General features: G+C 31.8%; 1 protein-coding gene across 2 annotated transcripts in view; it reads left to right on the top strand.

Annotated features, from left to right (window-relative positions):
- Positions 1-19,261, top strand: part of LOC118200620 (polyprenol dehydrogenase-like) — a 118,457-nt gene that overhangs the window by 63,821 nt on the left and 35,375 nt on the right. The window contains exons 2-3 of one of the 2 annotated variants that reach the window (XM_085825943.1): positions 3,713-3,820; positions 3,906-3,977. The exons of the other annotated variant lie outside the window; for it this stretch is intronic. Of the exons in view, the coding sequence (XP_085682069.1) occupies positions 3,713-3,820; positions 3,906-3,977 (180 nt within the window). The remainder of the gene's footprint in view (positions 1-3,712; positions 3,821-3,905; positions 3,978-19,261) is intronic. 2 annotated transcript variants of the gene reach the window in all.

Here is a 19,261-nt window from a genome sequence, read left to right as displayed (position 1 = left end):
CTAAAAGTTTTCAACAAGGTCGTTTTAGACCTCAGTTTCAAACTAATTAACTCTGGCGGGAAGTATGTAAGGATCTTAAGTTTTACTAACGTTTATTTTATTTTAAATCTTTACTATCACTTCTTATTTTCTACTTCCGGCCAGAATTATAAGCGTTAATGTATTTATGCAAAGTTTGTCTGGAGAGCGCCAAGTATTTAAGTTGTGGCTTTTTGCCAAGCGAGAGAGAGGAAGCAGTGAGTCGAAGCAGGCCGCTTACCTTAGAAGTTTGACTCAGTTGCTGGTTGCCTTCCAGGCCAGAGGTTTAATCCTCTTGATAACTCTAAACGTACTGTAGTTATCTGTACTACATACGGCTTCCTGTTAATATAAGGCCAATCTTCCACGTTTATTATTTCAAAGTTAAATTAGAGTTTAGTTCTACTTTTATATTCTTACGTTTAGACCACAAGTGGTGGGTCATTGTATTCCGAAGTACGGAAATTATTGTAAATAGAGAAAAATAAAGGGTTTTGTATACCCTTCTTGAGTATCCTGTCTACTTCCCACAGTTTTGAACATAGCTTTAGTAAGCTCTCTGTTCCGAGTCAGGTCCTTGCATGTTCCCGAAGAAGGTAAGACGGAACATTGAACCTGATAAAACCATAAAATTCAATTCATCAGCAATATCGCAAAATGATTTTAAAATGAGCCTGTCTTTAGAATTTTTGATACACAGTCTCGCGCGGGGCAGATAAAGTTTTTTTGTTTTCGTACAGTGTTGCCATTCCTTACTTTGAAATCATTGAGTTTGTTAATCACAAATTCGTTAACTTTTTACATAATATGAAATAAATAATGAAACAAATTCCAAATTAAGCCCATATTCGCTGGAAGATTGCGTCATTCAAAATTGGATGGCTCTACGTAACCGTTGTTTTATCACAATATATGAAACATACATACATTCATGCAGATTCTTCATTATTTATTTTCTTTAAATATAATACAGGGCGATAATATTTCGTGGCAACAATTTGAAAAGTGATACGCCGTTTTTAGTGATTCAACGCAAAAGGCCAAAACGAAATTAATTGCCCTTCTGGGAATATTGTCCCTTTTGACTAAAACTGGAGAAATATGCGTGAGTGAATACGGTATTTAATAGTTATTCAATAGTTCAATAATTACTCAATAGTTACCAAAATATAGTAAAATACTGTTTAATAACGCTATTTAATGAAATTATGCTACTCAGCTACCCACAAGTGAGAGTGAAATGTGTTCACCATAATTATATTGAATTTCTCTGTAATATTTGTTGACGTCAAAAATATGTTCTGGTAATGATGAATAAATTCTGTCCCATTATTTTTCAAATAACATCAGCTTTTCCCCTTTCCGTTTCGCTTTATGGATCTGTAATTAGCCATCACGTGCAAGGAAGTATTTTAATCCATAGGTAAACACATTGCAATGATTAGGAATTAATTTTGGTTTAGAATAACCTTCGTCTTGCAAACACGGACGGACGCCTTTTTGGACGATAAAATTAGTAAACAAATTTGATGTGTTACACCAAATGACTTCCTTGTATGGAATATTAAATTATACGCATTTTTTCTTGCATTTCATTTAAACTTATTGGATTGAATTAAATCTACTTCGCCGACAGCGCATAAACCACAATAGAATAAATCCATTCTTTAAAATTCACTCTATTTGTTTACCATAGCGACACTCTGGCGCTAGGTTCCCTTAACAGCATTATATTTCGTTCATATTATAACTCAGAATGCACAAAATTTATATCAGTTAAAGAATTATCTAATCGTTGCCACATGTTCTATTAAAATACTATAATAAAGCTAGAACGATGTATAAAAGAAATTAAGCAAACAGAACAGAAAAGAACCTGTTTTTCACAGACAATTGAGTACTTCTCATTCAATTAATTCAGTTCTCACTTCGCGACAAGGCAAAAATACATAAAAACTCAAAATATCTATATTAAAAATTACGAAGTAAATCTCAAACACTTATTTCCTCGAAAAAATTTCAGAAAGAATTAAGCATGATTTAATTGGCAATAATAAATGAATACGTTATCTTTGTTGTTGGGAAGCTAAGTTTCTCTAGATTGGCAAGAAATCCACTAGTCTCCTGTTTCAAATGTAAACATCAATGGCCGCCATTAAAAAAAGGCTTAGCGGCAATTAAACAACTTTAAAATTGCTGATAATTCTAAAAGTATTGCACACAGATTTACTAAAGGCATAAAATCCTTAACCGGAAGATAAAAACAACATAATTCAATCATTTTTAAAGCAAAAATTGTACAATTTACAAGCATATAAAAGTGAAGAAACTGAGATCACTGAGCCGGGTAACAGAGTGGATATATATATAAATATAGTTATATACGTTTGGTGCGGCCAATTGCAACCAAAATACGAGGTGCACATCTACATGTTATAGCAGTCCTATATACAAAATTTCAACGTTCTGAAGCTACTCGTTTTTGAGTTATGCGAGATAGGTACGTACATACGTTCGTACAGACGCCACAAAAAATTCCCTTCAGAATTCATTTTAAAGTAGTTTTATAATTTTTTGGGTGGAAAAGAGTATTTTATTCTTTCCTTGAGTACAGATATCACGCAAAAACATCGTTAAATTTCATTCGATAGCGGTAAAAATGGATATTTTTGTTGAAATACGCTGCCTGAAACTTTTTGCGATTACAATACTTACTTTTTACTTCGTACAAGGAAGTAAAAAGTTGGAAAATGTGCGAGGAAGTTTGGTATTATCCATTTTAATTGCATTTAATGAAAACTGTGCCGTGGTTTCGGTTTAAGTGATAGTGGCGGTCTCGAGGATTATCTGCCTAAGAGGAGGGATGTTTTCGTGGAAGAATTTATAAACTGGCTCGTATACGCGTCGCGTTACACGTGCAGAAACCTCGAAAAGGCCCATTCAGCCAGCTCGTTCGCGGGATTCGAACCTCAGACTGAACTACCAGTGTTCGGCGACTTTACCGCTCGGCCGCTTCTGGGTCCAAAATGTAATGTGGACACCACATAACTTCTTTGTACGGCCCGTTAAATTACATCGGTAAATTATAAGAAATACCGGACGATGCTGTACACTTATTATTTCTTTTAATCTTATTTTTTGCTGCACTTCATTTAAACTAATTTTCTCGGATTCCATTCATTTAATTATTTCAGTTCTCACTTCGCGGTAAGGCAAAAATGCACAAAAACTCAAAACACCTTCAATAAAATTTGTAAAATACAAGAAAAGCCTAAAACCCGAAGTAAAATTAAAAACGTTTAAATAAACAATTTTTACAACTTAAATCCATGTTTAGTGCGAAGAATATGCTATTTAATAAATAAAGATAACCCACAAAACGTTAAAAAAAACGCACATTTGGGCGTAATTTAAAATCTGAAGGCTTTCAAATTTTTATGTGTGTGTGTGCAAGGTGTACTTTCCCTTCGAAAATCCTCTACGAAGGCGTACTTTCCGTTAGGTTGGTAGTCCTAGTATACTTTGCCATATTTCAGTGCTCAGCCTGATAAAAAAAAAAAAAAACATGAATTCTAATTTTTAATATTTTCTTAACTTCTCATAAGCAGATACATGTAAATTTATCTTAGTTAAACTTGAGCATAAATTTTAAAATAGTCAAACAGTTATTTTAAAAACTTATGTTTTCTTACAGAATTTCCTAGGCAGGATGGACGTTATGCAATTGTCACCGGAGGTAGTCGAGGCATTGGACTGGAAATAGTTAATAACTTATTAGAATCAGGATATAATGTCGTAATTGGTAAGTGATTTCAAATGTCCATTTTCAGCTTCAAATTAAACTTATTGTGATTTTAATTTAAAGTTATGTTCTGTATTTATAATAGGCTCTTCGTCCTCGGAGGTGAATAGAAATCTACTGGAACAAATGTTTAAGAGAAAATATGAAAATTCCTCAGGTAATACTGAAATCTGTTCTTTGTTATATTCTTCCTATGCAGTTTTATTTCTAATTTGATTTCGTTTTTTTATCTTAAAAATAAGTTTTTTACCTTTTTATGTCGACCCGAGGTTTTTAGAAATTGTTCGTACGGACACATTTGCAATGACAATACAAAATACTCCAAGAATTTTTAAAAAAAGTTTTATAAACGGCGTTAGCCCAGAAGGGCTATTAATTTCGTTTTGGCATTTTACGTCGAAAACTTTAAATGCCTGTTTAACTTTTCAAATTGTTGCCACCCAATATTATCGCCCTGTATTATATTTAAATAAATTAAATAATGAAGAATCTGAATAAATGTATGTATGTTTCTCGCATTGTGATCAAACAACGGTACCTAGAGCCATCCAATTTTGAATAACGTTATCCTCCACCCGTATATAGGCATTTGGAAGCCCAAATTTGGAATTTGTTTTATTATCGATTTCGTATTTTGCAAAGCATCTGTGAGTTTTTAAATAAGAAACTCAATTATTTAAAAGCGAGCAATGGCAACACTGTATGGGGGGAAAGCATTTTTATTTCAAGCGCGCGAGACTATGTATCGCAAATTCTTTAAAGGTATGCTCTTTCAAAAATTTTGCGATATTTTATGGTTTAAATGCGAAGAACATGATATTTAATATATAAAAGTAACACACAAAACGTTAAAAAAAAAAAAAAAAAAAACCTTTGGGCGTAATATAAAATCTGACAGCTTTCAGATTTTTTTGTCTTAATTTATAAAATTCTTTTTATTTTTAAATTTCGCATTGAATTCTTGTTTAGCAGTTAAATTTATCATAGCAGAATTTTCATCATTACATTGCTATGTAGGATTTTATGTTTATTGGTATAATTATCTCTTTATTTTGCTTGTATTCTAACTTTTACTATGATACTCCGAAACCAGGATCCGAATTATTGATTGCATTTAAGCGCACAATTCTTGAGTTTGGGATACAGCTTTTAGCTGTTAAATACCCGTGAGTACTGAAACGATTCACTGACTTTAGCTTTGACAGCCGCATTTGCTTTGTTAAGTGACTGAGGTCACTTAACTAAACTTTTGTTAAGTGACTGAGCTAAGCTAAAGCTTACTTGTTGTGTTTTTACATCTATCGATGCTCCACGCTAGAAGAAACTTTTCCGAGAAATGATTTTTCTCCTTCTCCAAACATTGGAACCGATGCCCCAGCTTATATGCAGGACATTTTGAAACTGAGGCGAAAACGTTTTGCTTGCAAAGCACTGTTTTCGTGCAAGTCAACCAGTCTGAAATCCCGAAAGAGAAGTTTCCCGGATATGTTTCTTTCGATATGCAGTCACGAAGAGCATTTAAGGAAATAGTACTCTGCAGCGAACATGGGAAAATGTCTTGATTGGTCATAATGTAAATACGTCAGGACTCTTAAGTAGTACGAGTAATATTTGTTCCAGCCATTGTCGATTTGTTTTCTTTCAGTAATAAAGTTAAGGGGACAGTACACCTTTAACAATCCGAAAATGTTCAAAATTTGACCAATGTTTCTCATTTTTTTAAAAAACAACTATTCCAGTTATATGCATAAAACTTTCAGAGTATGTAGATCCATTATTTATAATAAAATAAAAAAATAATTAATGAAGAAAATTTAATATTTAGATACTTAAAAATTATCTTAAATAAAATTATGTTTTCATTTTTCGAAAATTCAACTTTTCACTGTGCGCCAGATATTTAATTTTATATTTATTTTTTAGTAATAAATTTAATGCTAAATTAAAGAAAAGATTTAGTTTCTAATTTTGTTCTATTATATATTAATTATTTTAAAATTTTTATTCTTAAATATTACAATATATATATAAAAATTAATTTTGCATAATTTTTGCTTTTAAGAAGGTCATAAAAGTGTTAATTTACAATGTATATCAATGTCAGTAGAACACAAGGGTAATCATAATTGTTGTTAAGTGTATACAAATTTGCAAAAGAGTTACTTAAATAGTTTTGGAAATATCCTGCGCGCAAGTTGTAAAAACAGCGTTTTGAGATAAATGCAATTAAAGTATAAATTTATGAATAAAGTAATCTATTTTAAACTTTCATGAAAAAATACATTTTATACATGTAACTATGACTATTTGCCAGTGTATTAATAAATTTTGGAATGAAACATCAGAAAATGACAAAAATATGACTTCTTATGTATACTTACGTGCCACAAATATCTTCATAAAAAAGCTAAATTCATTAAAAAAATACAAAATTTGCAAATTCACTTAAATAAAAGAAGAAAATTTAAGTGATAGTTAAAAGTTGATCATAGTCTATATAATAGAGATCTATATAACACAAGTATTATAGAATATTTTAATTTATTAAAGAAAATATAAAACAGCTTTAAAATTTTCCAGCTTCATATAGAATGCCCTCTATTTCTTTCTGAGTTTCAAATTTTACAGAGTTTGCCATGCGTTTTGCTCTGCGACTTTCTAAACTCATAGCTGAACTACTAATTTCTGCATCAAAAATTCGACTTTTATCAGCTTTTTTTGCTGATTCAATTGCATACTGTCCTACACGAAAGCCCATTCTTTTTATACATTCAAGTCGACCTATTCTCCCATCATTGAATGATAGAATTGCTTCATATGCAGCAAGCTGTGCGATAAGTTTACTCGATCCGCTTGTTTTGGGGCATAGTTTCCACACAAGGGAATTAAATGATTCATTGGAGTTGTGTGTTTTTGCTCCAAGGCAACGTTTCAAAAGTTTGGGATCTGAAAGATCTTTAAATATAGGTTTTATACAGTCCATCACTGCAGCTGGCATGCTGTTCTTGTGTTGGAATCCTTTCTCAGAACCAGCAGCTTTTGCTCTTTGGAACGCACACCATGAATTCTCACCTTGTGGACAAAATTCGTGAAGAGGTTCATCATCGGTAGAACGTTTATGATAGAATATAGCCCACACAGCTTTCTTGTTCCGCAGCATACGACATAGACATTTCAGCAACTTTTGAAGTTGTCGACAGCATTTTTCTTAATTTTCTACAATATGCAGATTTTTGGATAGGTGGTGGTAAGTCCATTACACCACAAAATGTGCGCATACCTGCAAGACCTTGACTAATACATCTCATTCCATACATAAATCTTTCATTAATTTCTGGAATGTTTTTCTTGTCACCCATCATAGACGAAGAATAAAAAGAAGTCAGTTCACCACAAGTATCGCAAAGCAGAAAAAATTTTGAAGGTAATCCATTAGTGTTGTTTTCGCACACTTGTGCATCTGATCCACATTGATACACAACACAGATACTTGAAAATATTACTGAATAAAATTTCGATATCCAAAATTCTATATCCTTTAAATTTAGAATCAGCAGTTACGTTTTCAAAACAACTAGAATTAAGTTTTCTTGCTGAAGCACTCACAAAAATGCTTTGCTTGTCTGGTGTTGTGAAACGATTACCATGAAACTTTCGCTTCTTCTGACGCTTGCCAGAAGAACGTTTAGGAGTTTCACAATCCATATTCATAACTAAATTAATAAAGTACTTGTAAAGAGTATTTAAAGCGTACTATTTAGTTAATATAAATAGTACTATTTAGTTAATATAAATAGTAAATACACACAATAAACCACGGTAAAATCTTATAAACAAGGCAACAAACTTCAAACGAAATGACAGTTCTTAAACTTAGCTCTCATTTTCTACTACAACGTGATAAGCAAGCGATAACGTATCAAAACAAAATTAAAGTAGAAGTAACGTTTCATCTCGTCTTCTTCCACTGGCATATTTTTATTTAAAAATAGCAATTGCTGGCTTTCAGCACACGAAATCCAAACTGAGGCCTTTTAAAACTATAAACAAACACTACAGCAGCTGCCACGATTATTGCTGGTGTAAGAAAAACAGCTGCTTCGATATTTACATTATTTTCAATATCTCGCAAACTAATGAACGTATGAAAGAAACAATTGCACCAAATTACTCAGAAATGATTGGGCTATAAAAATATCAGAAAATTGAAAAATCGAATTTTTGAAAATTTTAAAGGTGTACTGTCCCCTTAGTGAAAAATTAAATTTTTATTTCCCCGGAGGTATGCAATAAAATTATAAAGAAAGTTGCAAGTTAAGCTGCCACGAACAGTGATTTGCTTACTATCCATTTCCTTATTTTATTTCACATCTTAAATCGCTAAACGATAATATGTTTTAATGCATTGTTATTAGGAGTCATCGGTAAATAGTAACAGAATACAGTCAAAATCTTTAATCCGGACGTCCATAATCCGGAATGATCTATAATCCGGACCTCAAAGCTACACTTTCTGCGCATGTGTAAACGGATTGCATGCGCAAAATACGTTTACGCATGCGCGTTTAATGTATAACCGACGGTATAAGCTAAGCTAAAATTATCTAATTATCTATTTCAGTTAATGTTGCAGATTGCGTTTTTCCTTAATCTTCTAATTGGTTTTCTAACAGCTTATTATTTTTTGCAGACTGTTAGAGCAATTTTATAAAAGTAAACTTGAACTTTCGATTATGTCAAAAAGAATTTACGATTCTGGAGCTGCCGAAGTATCTACAAAGTGAAAGCATGTCTCGATGTACATCAAACGAAAAGTAGAATTGCTGGAAAAAAAAAAAAAAAAAAAAAAAAAAAAAAAAAAATGGATACAGGTCCATATCCTTTGTTTCTCTAAGCATTCCGAAATCTGTTTATCAATTTCACGCTGCTCTGCGGAGGGGGGGGGGACGTCGCAGCTCACAATGAACTGGAAGTTGATCTGTCAGCACTATCCTTATCTTCTGGGCAAATGTTTTTATTTTATTCGGCTTATAATTCCTTACTAAGTGTAGTATAATCTCGATGTACTCCATCTTTTATATGATTTAAATCAAATTCCTCGTCATTATAAATATCACGAATACACATCAAATAGTTTTCTGGTTGCAATTTTCTAATTTCGACTATGTGTAATGTATGCTTTACGCATGCGCGCGTTGAAGGAAATGTTTAATAAAGTAAACAAATAAATGTTAAGCTTTTTTTTTTTTTTTTTTTTTGTAAATTTTGATACCCTTTAGATCATAATGTTTATTTCATAAATTACGGTTTCATATTTTTAATTTCTGCATGCCATCTTACCAGATTTAAACTGATGATCTATAATCCGAAAAAAACCGATAATCCGGAATCGCCGAAGTCCCGACGAGTCTGGATTAAAGAATTTTGACTGTATATATAAATAATCTGATGTGAACACCACAAGACTTCCTTGACCGGGCTTTTAACACATTTTTATTGTACACATTATTATTATTATACACATTTATTAATATTATACGCATTATCATTATTATAACATTACTATTATATATTATTATTATTATTATTATTACTATACACATTTTTTTCTGCACTTTTTACATTTTTTTTCATTAGAGAGATTCTTGTCATTCAATCAATTTAGTTCTCACTTTGCGGCAGGGCAAAAATACATAAAAACTCAAAACATCTTTATTAAAAATTGTAAAAATACAGAAAAACCTAAAACACCAAACACAGTTAAAACAAATTTTAGCAATTAAAATTAAGAATTTCAACGCAAGAAGAAACAATACGACCAACGGGCAGAAAGACAAAAAGTTTCAATGTACACCAAGATTTAAAGTTGATTTTAGTTTCCATTGGGAAAATAGACACTGAAATTGGTGCACCAAATGACTTAATTCACTATACTATTAAGAGCTTCAAATGTAAACAAATATTCTCTGCATCAGGCCTATTACTACTTACGCATTTAAATTGTTAATAATTCTACAACTCTAAAGGCATAAAAACCTTAACCAGAACATAAAAAACGCATAATTCAGTCACTTTAAAAGCAAAAATCGGACAATTTACCAGCATATAAGAATGAAAAAAGAGCTCACTGAGCCGGAACAAAAAAGGGAGGTGCAAAACTAGATGTTATAGCTGTCCTATACACGAAATTTCAACGTTCAAAGGCTAATCGTTTTTAGCCCCGAAGGGATACTAATTTCGTTTTGGCATTTTGTGGCGTTTCACTTTTCAAAATGTTGCCACCATATAATAGAGCCATGCATTATATTTAAAGAAATTAAATAATGAAAAATCTGCATGAATGGAAATGTTTCTCGCACTGTGAAAAAGCAACGACACTTAACGTCAAATTATAAATAACGTAGTCCTGCATTCGAATATGGGCATCTGAAAGCCGAAATTTGTTTTATTATCTATTTCATGTCTTGTAAAACGTTAAATAATTTTTGATTAACAAACTCAACGATTTCAAAACGTCCATGGCAACACTGTACGGTGGGGGAATTATCTCCAGCGCGCGAGACTGTGTATCGGAAATTCTAAAGATGTGCTCTTTTTTAATTATTTTGTGATATTGCTGATGAATTGAATTTTATGGTTTAAATTACTATATACTTCGCGATTACAATATACTTCCTTTTCTTCGTACAAGGAAGTAAAAAAACTTATTGCTTACATCATATATTATTACAGCTGAAAAATATTTTTGCTTCTTAATTCATTTCAATAAATATTTAATTTTTAGCTTTTAGAATGCAGAAAAAATAATAAAACTAAATCTGCAATTTGAATGCAGGAAAATAATTACTTTTAAACCACGTCTAAATCTTACTTACAAAATGTCTTAAGGTCTGCCGGTATATTCGATAGCTTAGATATATATATATATACATTCGACATTTAATTTTTATTAGAATCTAATATTATCACGAGGCTGTCAAAAATGAAGAATTAAATTTTTGAAATTAAAATTACGTCGTTGCTAGTAATTATATAATAGCTAAAAATAAGAAGTGCCAAAATTCGAAAAAATATTTTTGAAAATTTTTCACCAGAAGAAGAAAATTTTTCTTTATTTATTTCTAGAGTAAACATTGAAAATCTATGGTGGTTAACTTGATTCTTGAAAAGAATATTCGAGAATAATTCAATTTTAAATAAATAAATTTTGTAAGTTCTGAAAATATTCGTATTGAATGCTTTATTGTCATTTTAAATATGTATGTGTGAAAAATTTCGGGAAATGTCGAAAGAAAGAGATCAATAATTAAACTCAAAAGTTTATTTTAAAACAAAGGGAAAAACAAAGTTAAACAAAACCTTTGGTTCTCAACTTCTTTTGCCGCATGCACTCCTTTTACCATTGCTAGACAATCTCCACCTCCCTCCTTTCCAATGCCCAGCAGTGGCCGAGCGGCAAAGTCGCGGAACACTGGTAATTCGGTTTGAGGTTCAAATCCCGCGAACGGGCTGGCTGCATGTGTATACAAGCCAGTTTCCCTTACAAAGTCCTCCACGAAGGCATTCCTCCTCTTAGCCAGATCGCCCTCAAGTGCTTTGTCATAATAAAGTAAACCAAACCTTTCTATCCAAAACTCAAAAAATGCATATACATTTATTTATATTTAGATTATTTTACAGTTATAAAGCGATCGGATCAAATAGCCGCCAAGTTTGTGGCGATTTCTCGTCAGATTTGCCGACAAAAATTAGTCGCCAAAGTTATCGCTACCAACTAGCGATATATATAATATATATATATACATCGCCAATTTAGCGAGATAGCCATTTACAGAATGCCCTGTATCCTTACTTTTCCAGCAAAGCTCCGCTTGTCTGGATTTTCATGTTACATTATTTAAAGAAAAATCTGAAAGGTTTCAGATTTTAAATTACGTCCAAAGGGGCGTTTTTTTTTTTTTTTTTTTTTTTTTTAGATTTTTGTGTGTTACCTCTATTGATTAAATGTCATGTTCTTCACACTTAAACCATAAAATTCAGTTCAAGAACGATAGCGCAAAATAGATTTAAATTGAGAATCTATGGTTCTATCTATTTTGCACTTTAGAATTTCCGATACGGAGTCTCGCGCGCTGGAGATAAAAATGTTTTTTTCTGTACAACGTTGCCATGGCTCACTTTGAAATCGTTGAGTTTATTAATCAAAAATTTGTTAAAGTGTTACAAAATATGACATAAATAATAAAACAAATTCCAAATTAGGACTTCCAGATGCGCATATTCGGTGGAGGATTAAGTTATTCAAAATTAGATGGCTCTAGCCACCGTTGCTTGATCACAATGCGAGAAAAAAACATACATTGATGCAGATTCTTCATTATTTTATTTCTTCAAATATAACACAGGGCGATAATATCGGGTGGCAACAGTTTGAAAAGTGAAACGGACGTTCAGAGTGATTAGACGCAGAATCGCAAAACGAAAGCAATAGTCTCTCAGGGACAAAGCCCCTTTGGAGTAAAAAGACTATATCTCATATAATTTCACTAAAATTATATTAGTGCAAAGTTTTTGAATTTCTACAAAACAGAGTTATTTTACTTGCATCTTTCGAAAACGCTAATCTAAAATAGTAGCTTCTAAATCTTATCCAGAAAAAGCAATTTACTATTAATTGCATTCTTTTAAATACAGCAGTATATTGTAAACAGAACAATAGTGTATAAACTGTTGTAGAAACAAAAATTGAAAGATATGATATTTCTCAAAAGATGACTTGCATTATGATTTAGTCACTAAAATTTACCAGGGTAGCATTTAGTAGTTCACATTGTTGAGCATTTCTCATTATTAACATTTTGCTAATTAATTAATCAAAAAAATTCAGAATTCAATAAGCCAGCGTTTTTGAAGAGGCTAGAACTAGCGTCGGCAACTCTTTTGGCTGCGGATAGAAATCAACCAAAATGTGTATGTATTAAGAACACGCTTCGAATCCGTGATATTTTCTTTAAAACATTTTTTTTATCCCAAGGGGCCAATTAGCTCAGAAGTGCTATTAATTTCGTTTTGGCATTTTCCGTTGATTTACCATAAAAGAAGAATCACTTTTTAAATTTTTGCCACCAAATATTAGAGCCCCGTTTTATACTATTTAAAGAAATTAAGTAATGAAGGATCAGTATGTATGTATATGTTTCTGGCATTGTGATAAAACAACGGTACCTAGAGCCATCCAATTTTGAATAACGTAATCCTCCACCTAATATGGGCATCTGGAAGTCCTAATTTGGAATTTGTTTTATTATCTATATCATATTTTGTAACACTTTGTAACAGCTTTAAATAATATTAAAATCTTGTAGTTTAAATAATTTAAATAGATGACCATTAAGGTATTTGTGAATGGCAATATTTGAAAACAGACTCGAGTGCCACGTGCGACTCTCGCACGAAGAATGTAATTTATTTTTAAATGATAGAATATGTTTTCTCTTCTTGTTTATATGTCGCCATTTTTGAGTTTTAAATAAAAGTTATTGCTGTGTTCCATCATTGGAGTTGCTTCATATCCCCAAAGAAGTATCACAGTCTTAATTATTTTGGAGGCACCGACCGAGATCGAATAATCGTGCGTATTTTTATTTTATTAGTTCATCAATGAACATAATATTAGTGATACCAGATTATTACCTCCTGTTAATTTTGAATTGCTTTATGTTATTAGTTCATCACTGAACGCAATATTAGAGATACCAGATTATAACTTCCTGTTGATATTGAATTGCCTTATTTTATTAGTTCATCACTGAACGTAACTTCCTGTTGATATTGAATTGTCTTATTTTATTAGTTCATCACTGAACATAATATTAGTGATACCAGGTTATTACTTCCTGTTGATATTGAATTGCCTTATTTTATTAGTTCATCACTGAACGTAATATTAGTGATATCAGGTTATTACTTCCTGTTAACACTGAACTGCCTTATTTTATTAGTTTATCACTTAAACGTAAACTTAGTGATACCATTTTAATGCCATTTCTACTAGAGCTCAAAGGAAAAGAAAAATAGCTGAAGAGCAGATCTTGGAACCGATGAAGGAAGAAAATAAAGCATCCAGAGATGTATTTGAAGAAGTTAAATCACCAGAATTAAAAGAGGAAGATGTTCACGAAAATTTAAAAAACGATAAAGAAATTAATATTGAGAATCATTTTGCAATGCAGCGTTATCATCATCTTTCGGCTTTTGATTTAATATCAAAGCCGCTACTAATAGACGAAGAAAACAATTGTCGAAAGCAAATGACAAATGAATATTATCCGAAAGGCACAGATGAACTGAGGAAAGGCTTTGCTGTGAATTAAAGCCGAGGAACTGGTCCACCAAAGAAGAGATCTAGGCGCCATCAAGAAAAAAAAAAAAGAAGACTAATTTGAACACTGATCCATTTTCTTCCTATTTAAATGTGGTGTAAAAATATTTGTTTAAAACTTAAAATTTTCGGCCTGAAAATTTGGAAACTTATGAGAGAAGTTATCTTTTCTCTTTAAGCAATTTAACAAGCCGAGCTTATAAAATTTCGAATTTTACAGAACTTTTCCCTTCGGCAAAAGTCTCTCCGTTGGGGGAGAGGTTGTAACAGCTTTAAATAATATTAAAATCTTGTAGTTTAAATAATTTAAATAGATGACCATTAAGGTATTTGTGAATGGCAATATTTGAAAACAGACTCGAGTGCCACGTGCGACTCTCGCACGAAGAATGTAATTTATTTTTAAATGATAGAATATGTTTTCTCTTCTTGTTTATATGTCGCCATTTTTGAGTTTTAAATAAAAGTTATTGCTGTGTTCCATCATTGGAGTTGCTTCATATCCCCAAAGAAGTATCACAGTCTTAATTATTTTGGAGGCACCGACCGAGATCGAATAATCGTGCGTATTTTTATTTTATTAGTTCATCAATGAACATAATATTAGTGATACCAGATTATTACCTCCTGTTAATTTTGAATTGCTTTATGTTATTAGTTCATCACTGAACGCAATATTAGAGATACCAGATTATAACTTCCTGTTGATATTGAATTGCCTTATTTTATTAGTTCATCACTGAACGTAACTTCCTGTTGATATTGAATTGTCTTATTTTATTAGTTCATCACTGAACATAATATTAGTGATACCAGGTTATTACTTCCTGTTGATATTGAATTGCCTTATTTTATTAGTTCATCACTGAACGTAATATTAGTGATATCAGGTTATTACTTCCTGTTAACACTGAACTGCCTTATTTTATTAGTTTATCACTTAAACGTAAACTTAGTGATACCATTTTAATGCCATTTCTACTAGAGCTCAAAGGAAAAGAAAAATAGCTGAAGAGCAGATCTTGGAACCGATGAAGGAAGAAAATAAAGCATCCAGAGATGTATTTGAAGAAGTTAAATCACCAGAATTAAAAGAGGAAGATGTTCACGAAAATTTAAAAAACGATAAAGAAATTAATATTGAGAATCATTTTGCAATGCAGCGTTATCATCATCTTTCGGCTTTTGATTTAATATCAAAGCCGCTACTAATAGACGAAGAAAACAATTGTCGAAAGCAAATGACAAATGAATATTATCCGAAAGGCACAGATGAACTGAGGAAAGGCTTTGCTGTGAATTAAAGCCGAGGAACTGGTCCACCAAAGAAGAGATCTAGGCGCCATCAAGAAAAAAAAAAAAGAAGACTAATTTGAACACTGATCCATTTTCTTCCTATTTAAATGTGGTGTAAAAATATTTGTTTAAAACTTAAAATTTTCGGCCTGAAAATTTGGAAACTTATGAGAGAAGTTATCTTTTCTCTTTAAGCAATTTAACAAGCCGAGCTTATAAAATTTCGAATTTTACAGAACTTTTCCCTTCGGCAAAAGTCTCTCCGTTGGGGGAGAGGTTGTAACAGCTTTAAATAATATTAAAATCTTGTAGTTTAAATAATTTAAATAGATGACCATTAAGGTATTTGTGAATGGCAATATTTGAAAACAGACTCGAGTGCCACGTGCGACTCTCGCACGAAGAATGTAATTTATTTTTAAATGATAGAATATGTTTTCTCTTCTTGTTTGTATGTCGCCATTTTTGAGTTTTAAATAAAAGTTATTGCTGTGTTGCATCATTGGAGTTGCTTCATTTCGCCAAAGAAGTATTACAACTTTAAAGACATTTTGATTAACAAACGCAACGATTTCAAACCGAGCAATAGCAACACTGTGCGGGGGGGCGGACACATTTATATCTCCAGCGCGCGAGACTGTGTATGGGTAATTCTAAAGGTAGTTTCATTATAAAATTATTTTGCGATACTGCTGATAAACTGAATTTTATGGTTTAAGTACGAAGAACATGATAAATAAAGGTAACGCACAAAACGTTAAAAAAAAAACGCCTCTTTAGGCGTAATATAAAATCTTAAAGCTTTTTTTTTTTTTTTTTTTTTTTGTGAAAAAGAAGAATTAAGAAAATAATTACATTACGATTTTAAACATAAAAATATATGTTATTTTTACATGTGTATGGGTTTGTAATGGATTGAATGCACTATATTTTTTTAAAAAAGGAACACTACAAATCTGGAAACTTTCCCCAAAAATACTCGTACAGTTCTCAGTAGGACAGAACACAATCAGTAGTTATCATTTCAATCTACTAAGTAGGTTAAACACAATGCAGTGCAAATCGCATCCAAAGAGCAAAGCTCGCACGTAGATCTCCCAATATACGGCAATCAACTGTGAACTAAAAAAGTAAAAACTGAGAACTGCTGCTGTTTTCGGTCTTCCATAGATTTTCCTCGGCCGCCGATACATTTTCAGTACTTTCAATTTTTTAAAAATTACTTGAAGGCCTCTACGGTTAAAGTTACATATAAGGGCCGGATGTGGTTACAGTTACATATAGGAATCAATTACAGTTATACAAAGAGCAGGCCAAATGGTCGCCAATTTTGGCAATTTCTAGTGATTTTTCACCACATTTGGCGACAAAAATTAGTAGACAAAATTAACGCTGGCTTCGCGATATCTCCCCAGTTTAGCTAGATAGCCATTTACCTCAACTTTAAATAAGCTTGCCTCTTTAATCTTATTTTTTCCGCCGAGCTTAGTTCTCTTAAGGGGCTCATACACCTTAAACCCCTTATATAAATCTTCGAATATGTGACTGTTGCAAGAATTGGGATATTTTATTTATTTTAAAAGCAATTACTTCCAACATTTTACAGCTGACTACATAACATAGCTGCTTCGGGAACTAGTAACCAGAAAGTTTGTGTTGCACAAATATTTTTGTAATTTAATCCGCTTTGTGACAAACTTTTTCGTCATGTTTCCATCTTGCGCGCATAATATTTTAAAAATGGCGAATGGTACATACTTGAAATTGGATGGAATTCTTTATACGGGCACTGTTTTCTAACTGAACCGAAAATCTGATAAATATTTTAATATTAAAAAAATTTATGCACGAAAACATTACAGATTTTTTTAATAAAATAAAATACATTTTATAAACTCAACTCCAAATAAAACAAAAATTTGACATGAAATTTTTAGAATTTTTGGTTCATAGTAGTTTCCAAATTTTATAAAAGCTGTATATTAAATACGGAATTAAATTATGCAAAAGAATGTTTTAAACTGTGCGCGCAAGGTGGAAACATGACGGAAAAATTTTGTCACGAAGCGGATTAAATTATAAAAATATTTGTGGCGGCACAAACTTTCTGATGACTATTTCAGAAAGCAGCTATGTTATGTAGTCAGCTGTGAATGCTTTTAAATTAAGTTATCCCAATTCTTGCAACAGTCACATATTCGAAGATCTTTTAGGTTTTAAGGATTATGAGTCCCTTTAAGGCATTTCATGTTGCATTATTATACACAATTCGTAACAATATAATTCTAATTATTATAAAAAACAAACATACCTGAATGAGCTTTATTTTTTTCTTCGGCATCAATAGCTCTCAGTAATGTTGAAGAACTTACTTATAACGTTGATTTAATAAAGTCTGACTTAGTTGTTTTAAGAGGAATACCAATATCAGAGTTTTCGTAGTTAAGCTGCTCCATTTTTACTTAAAATAAATTCCATGTGTGAAAATATTTGCTCGCATTTGTAAGTCGAAACGAATGAAGACAAAATGCCAGAACTTTTTTTTTTTTTTTTTTTAATTTATTTATTATTACAGATTATGGATTGGTATTGCTAAATTTATTGATTTCTGCTTAAAACTGTGTTACAATTTTTAAAAATACATATTCGTTACAGCAACTTTGTAATCAAGAAAAAATATTATTGTTATTATTTATTGTCAGTTTATTTTTTATGTATTTTTCAAGTGTTCGTTCTATATTTAGTCCAAAGGGGCTTTGACCCTGAGGGACTATTATTTTCTTTTTAAGATTTTGCGTCGAATCATTCTGAATGTCCGTTTCACTTTTCAAACTGTTGCCACCAAATATCATCTTTCTTTCCCTTCAATTTATTATATGTTTTATAATTTATTTTTATATATTTTTATATATTGTACTTTATTATCGAAACTGAAGTGGGTGACTTGAAGTTATGAAACAGGTCATAAGTTGCTGGGGGGCCTGTGTTAGAATGTTTTGTTGACTACCTTCTGAATTTTGTTAGCATATGTTACTACTATCAATACGTTTATATTTTTAAAATAAAATCAGTTAATTTAAATTCATTTAATTTTACATCGATATTAAATAATTACGTAAATTAAAAATTATATTCGTTTTTAATGTTTCGATGTTATAGTCTTTATCATACTAACTAAAAATGAAGTAAATGTTGGTCTTCACATTAATGAAGATCCACCAGAGCGGCTAGGCGGTAAAGTCGCTGAACACTGGTAGTTCTGCTCGAGGTTCGAATCCCGCGAACGGGCTGCGTGCATGGGTGGTTTCGTGGTTTTCCCCATTGTAACGTGTATACGAGCCAGTTTCCCTTAGAAAATCTTCCACGAAGGCACCCCTCCTCATAGACAGATAGCCTTCGAGGTTTCGCCGTAATCACATAAACCAAACCTCGTATTAATGAGGCGGATAAACCTGCCTAATCCTGTATATCTGTTGCGTTGCAAATCCACATATTGCTGACTATTTCAAGTCTGAGATCAAAACAAACTTCAAGTCAATTTCATTACTTTATTTTTATTACTTTCTTGTGCGAACTAAAGGAAGTATTGTGATCGCGAAGAATTTCGGGTATCATATTTCAACGAAACCATTTTGGCCGCTATCGAATCCATTTGAATTATTTTTTTGCATGAAGACACTATAATGAACTCTATAATAGTGCCTGCACCTTTATGAGTGGATTTCGTCTTGGCACCTAATAGATATGCTTTGAGATAAATTTAC

This window comes from Stegodyphus dumicola, chromosome 10 (assembly GCF_044657685.1).
Source record: "Stegodyphus dumicola isolate Sdum_Otavi_A_Nest chromosome 10, ASM4465768v1".
NCBI classification, from domain to species: Eukaryota; Metazoa; Arthropoda; class Arachnida; order Araneae; family Eresidae; genus Stegodyphus; species Stegodyphus dumicola.
The sequence above is the reverse complement of the archived record's forward strand: the minus strand, read 5'-3'. Positions and strand labels throughout refer to the sequence as shown.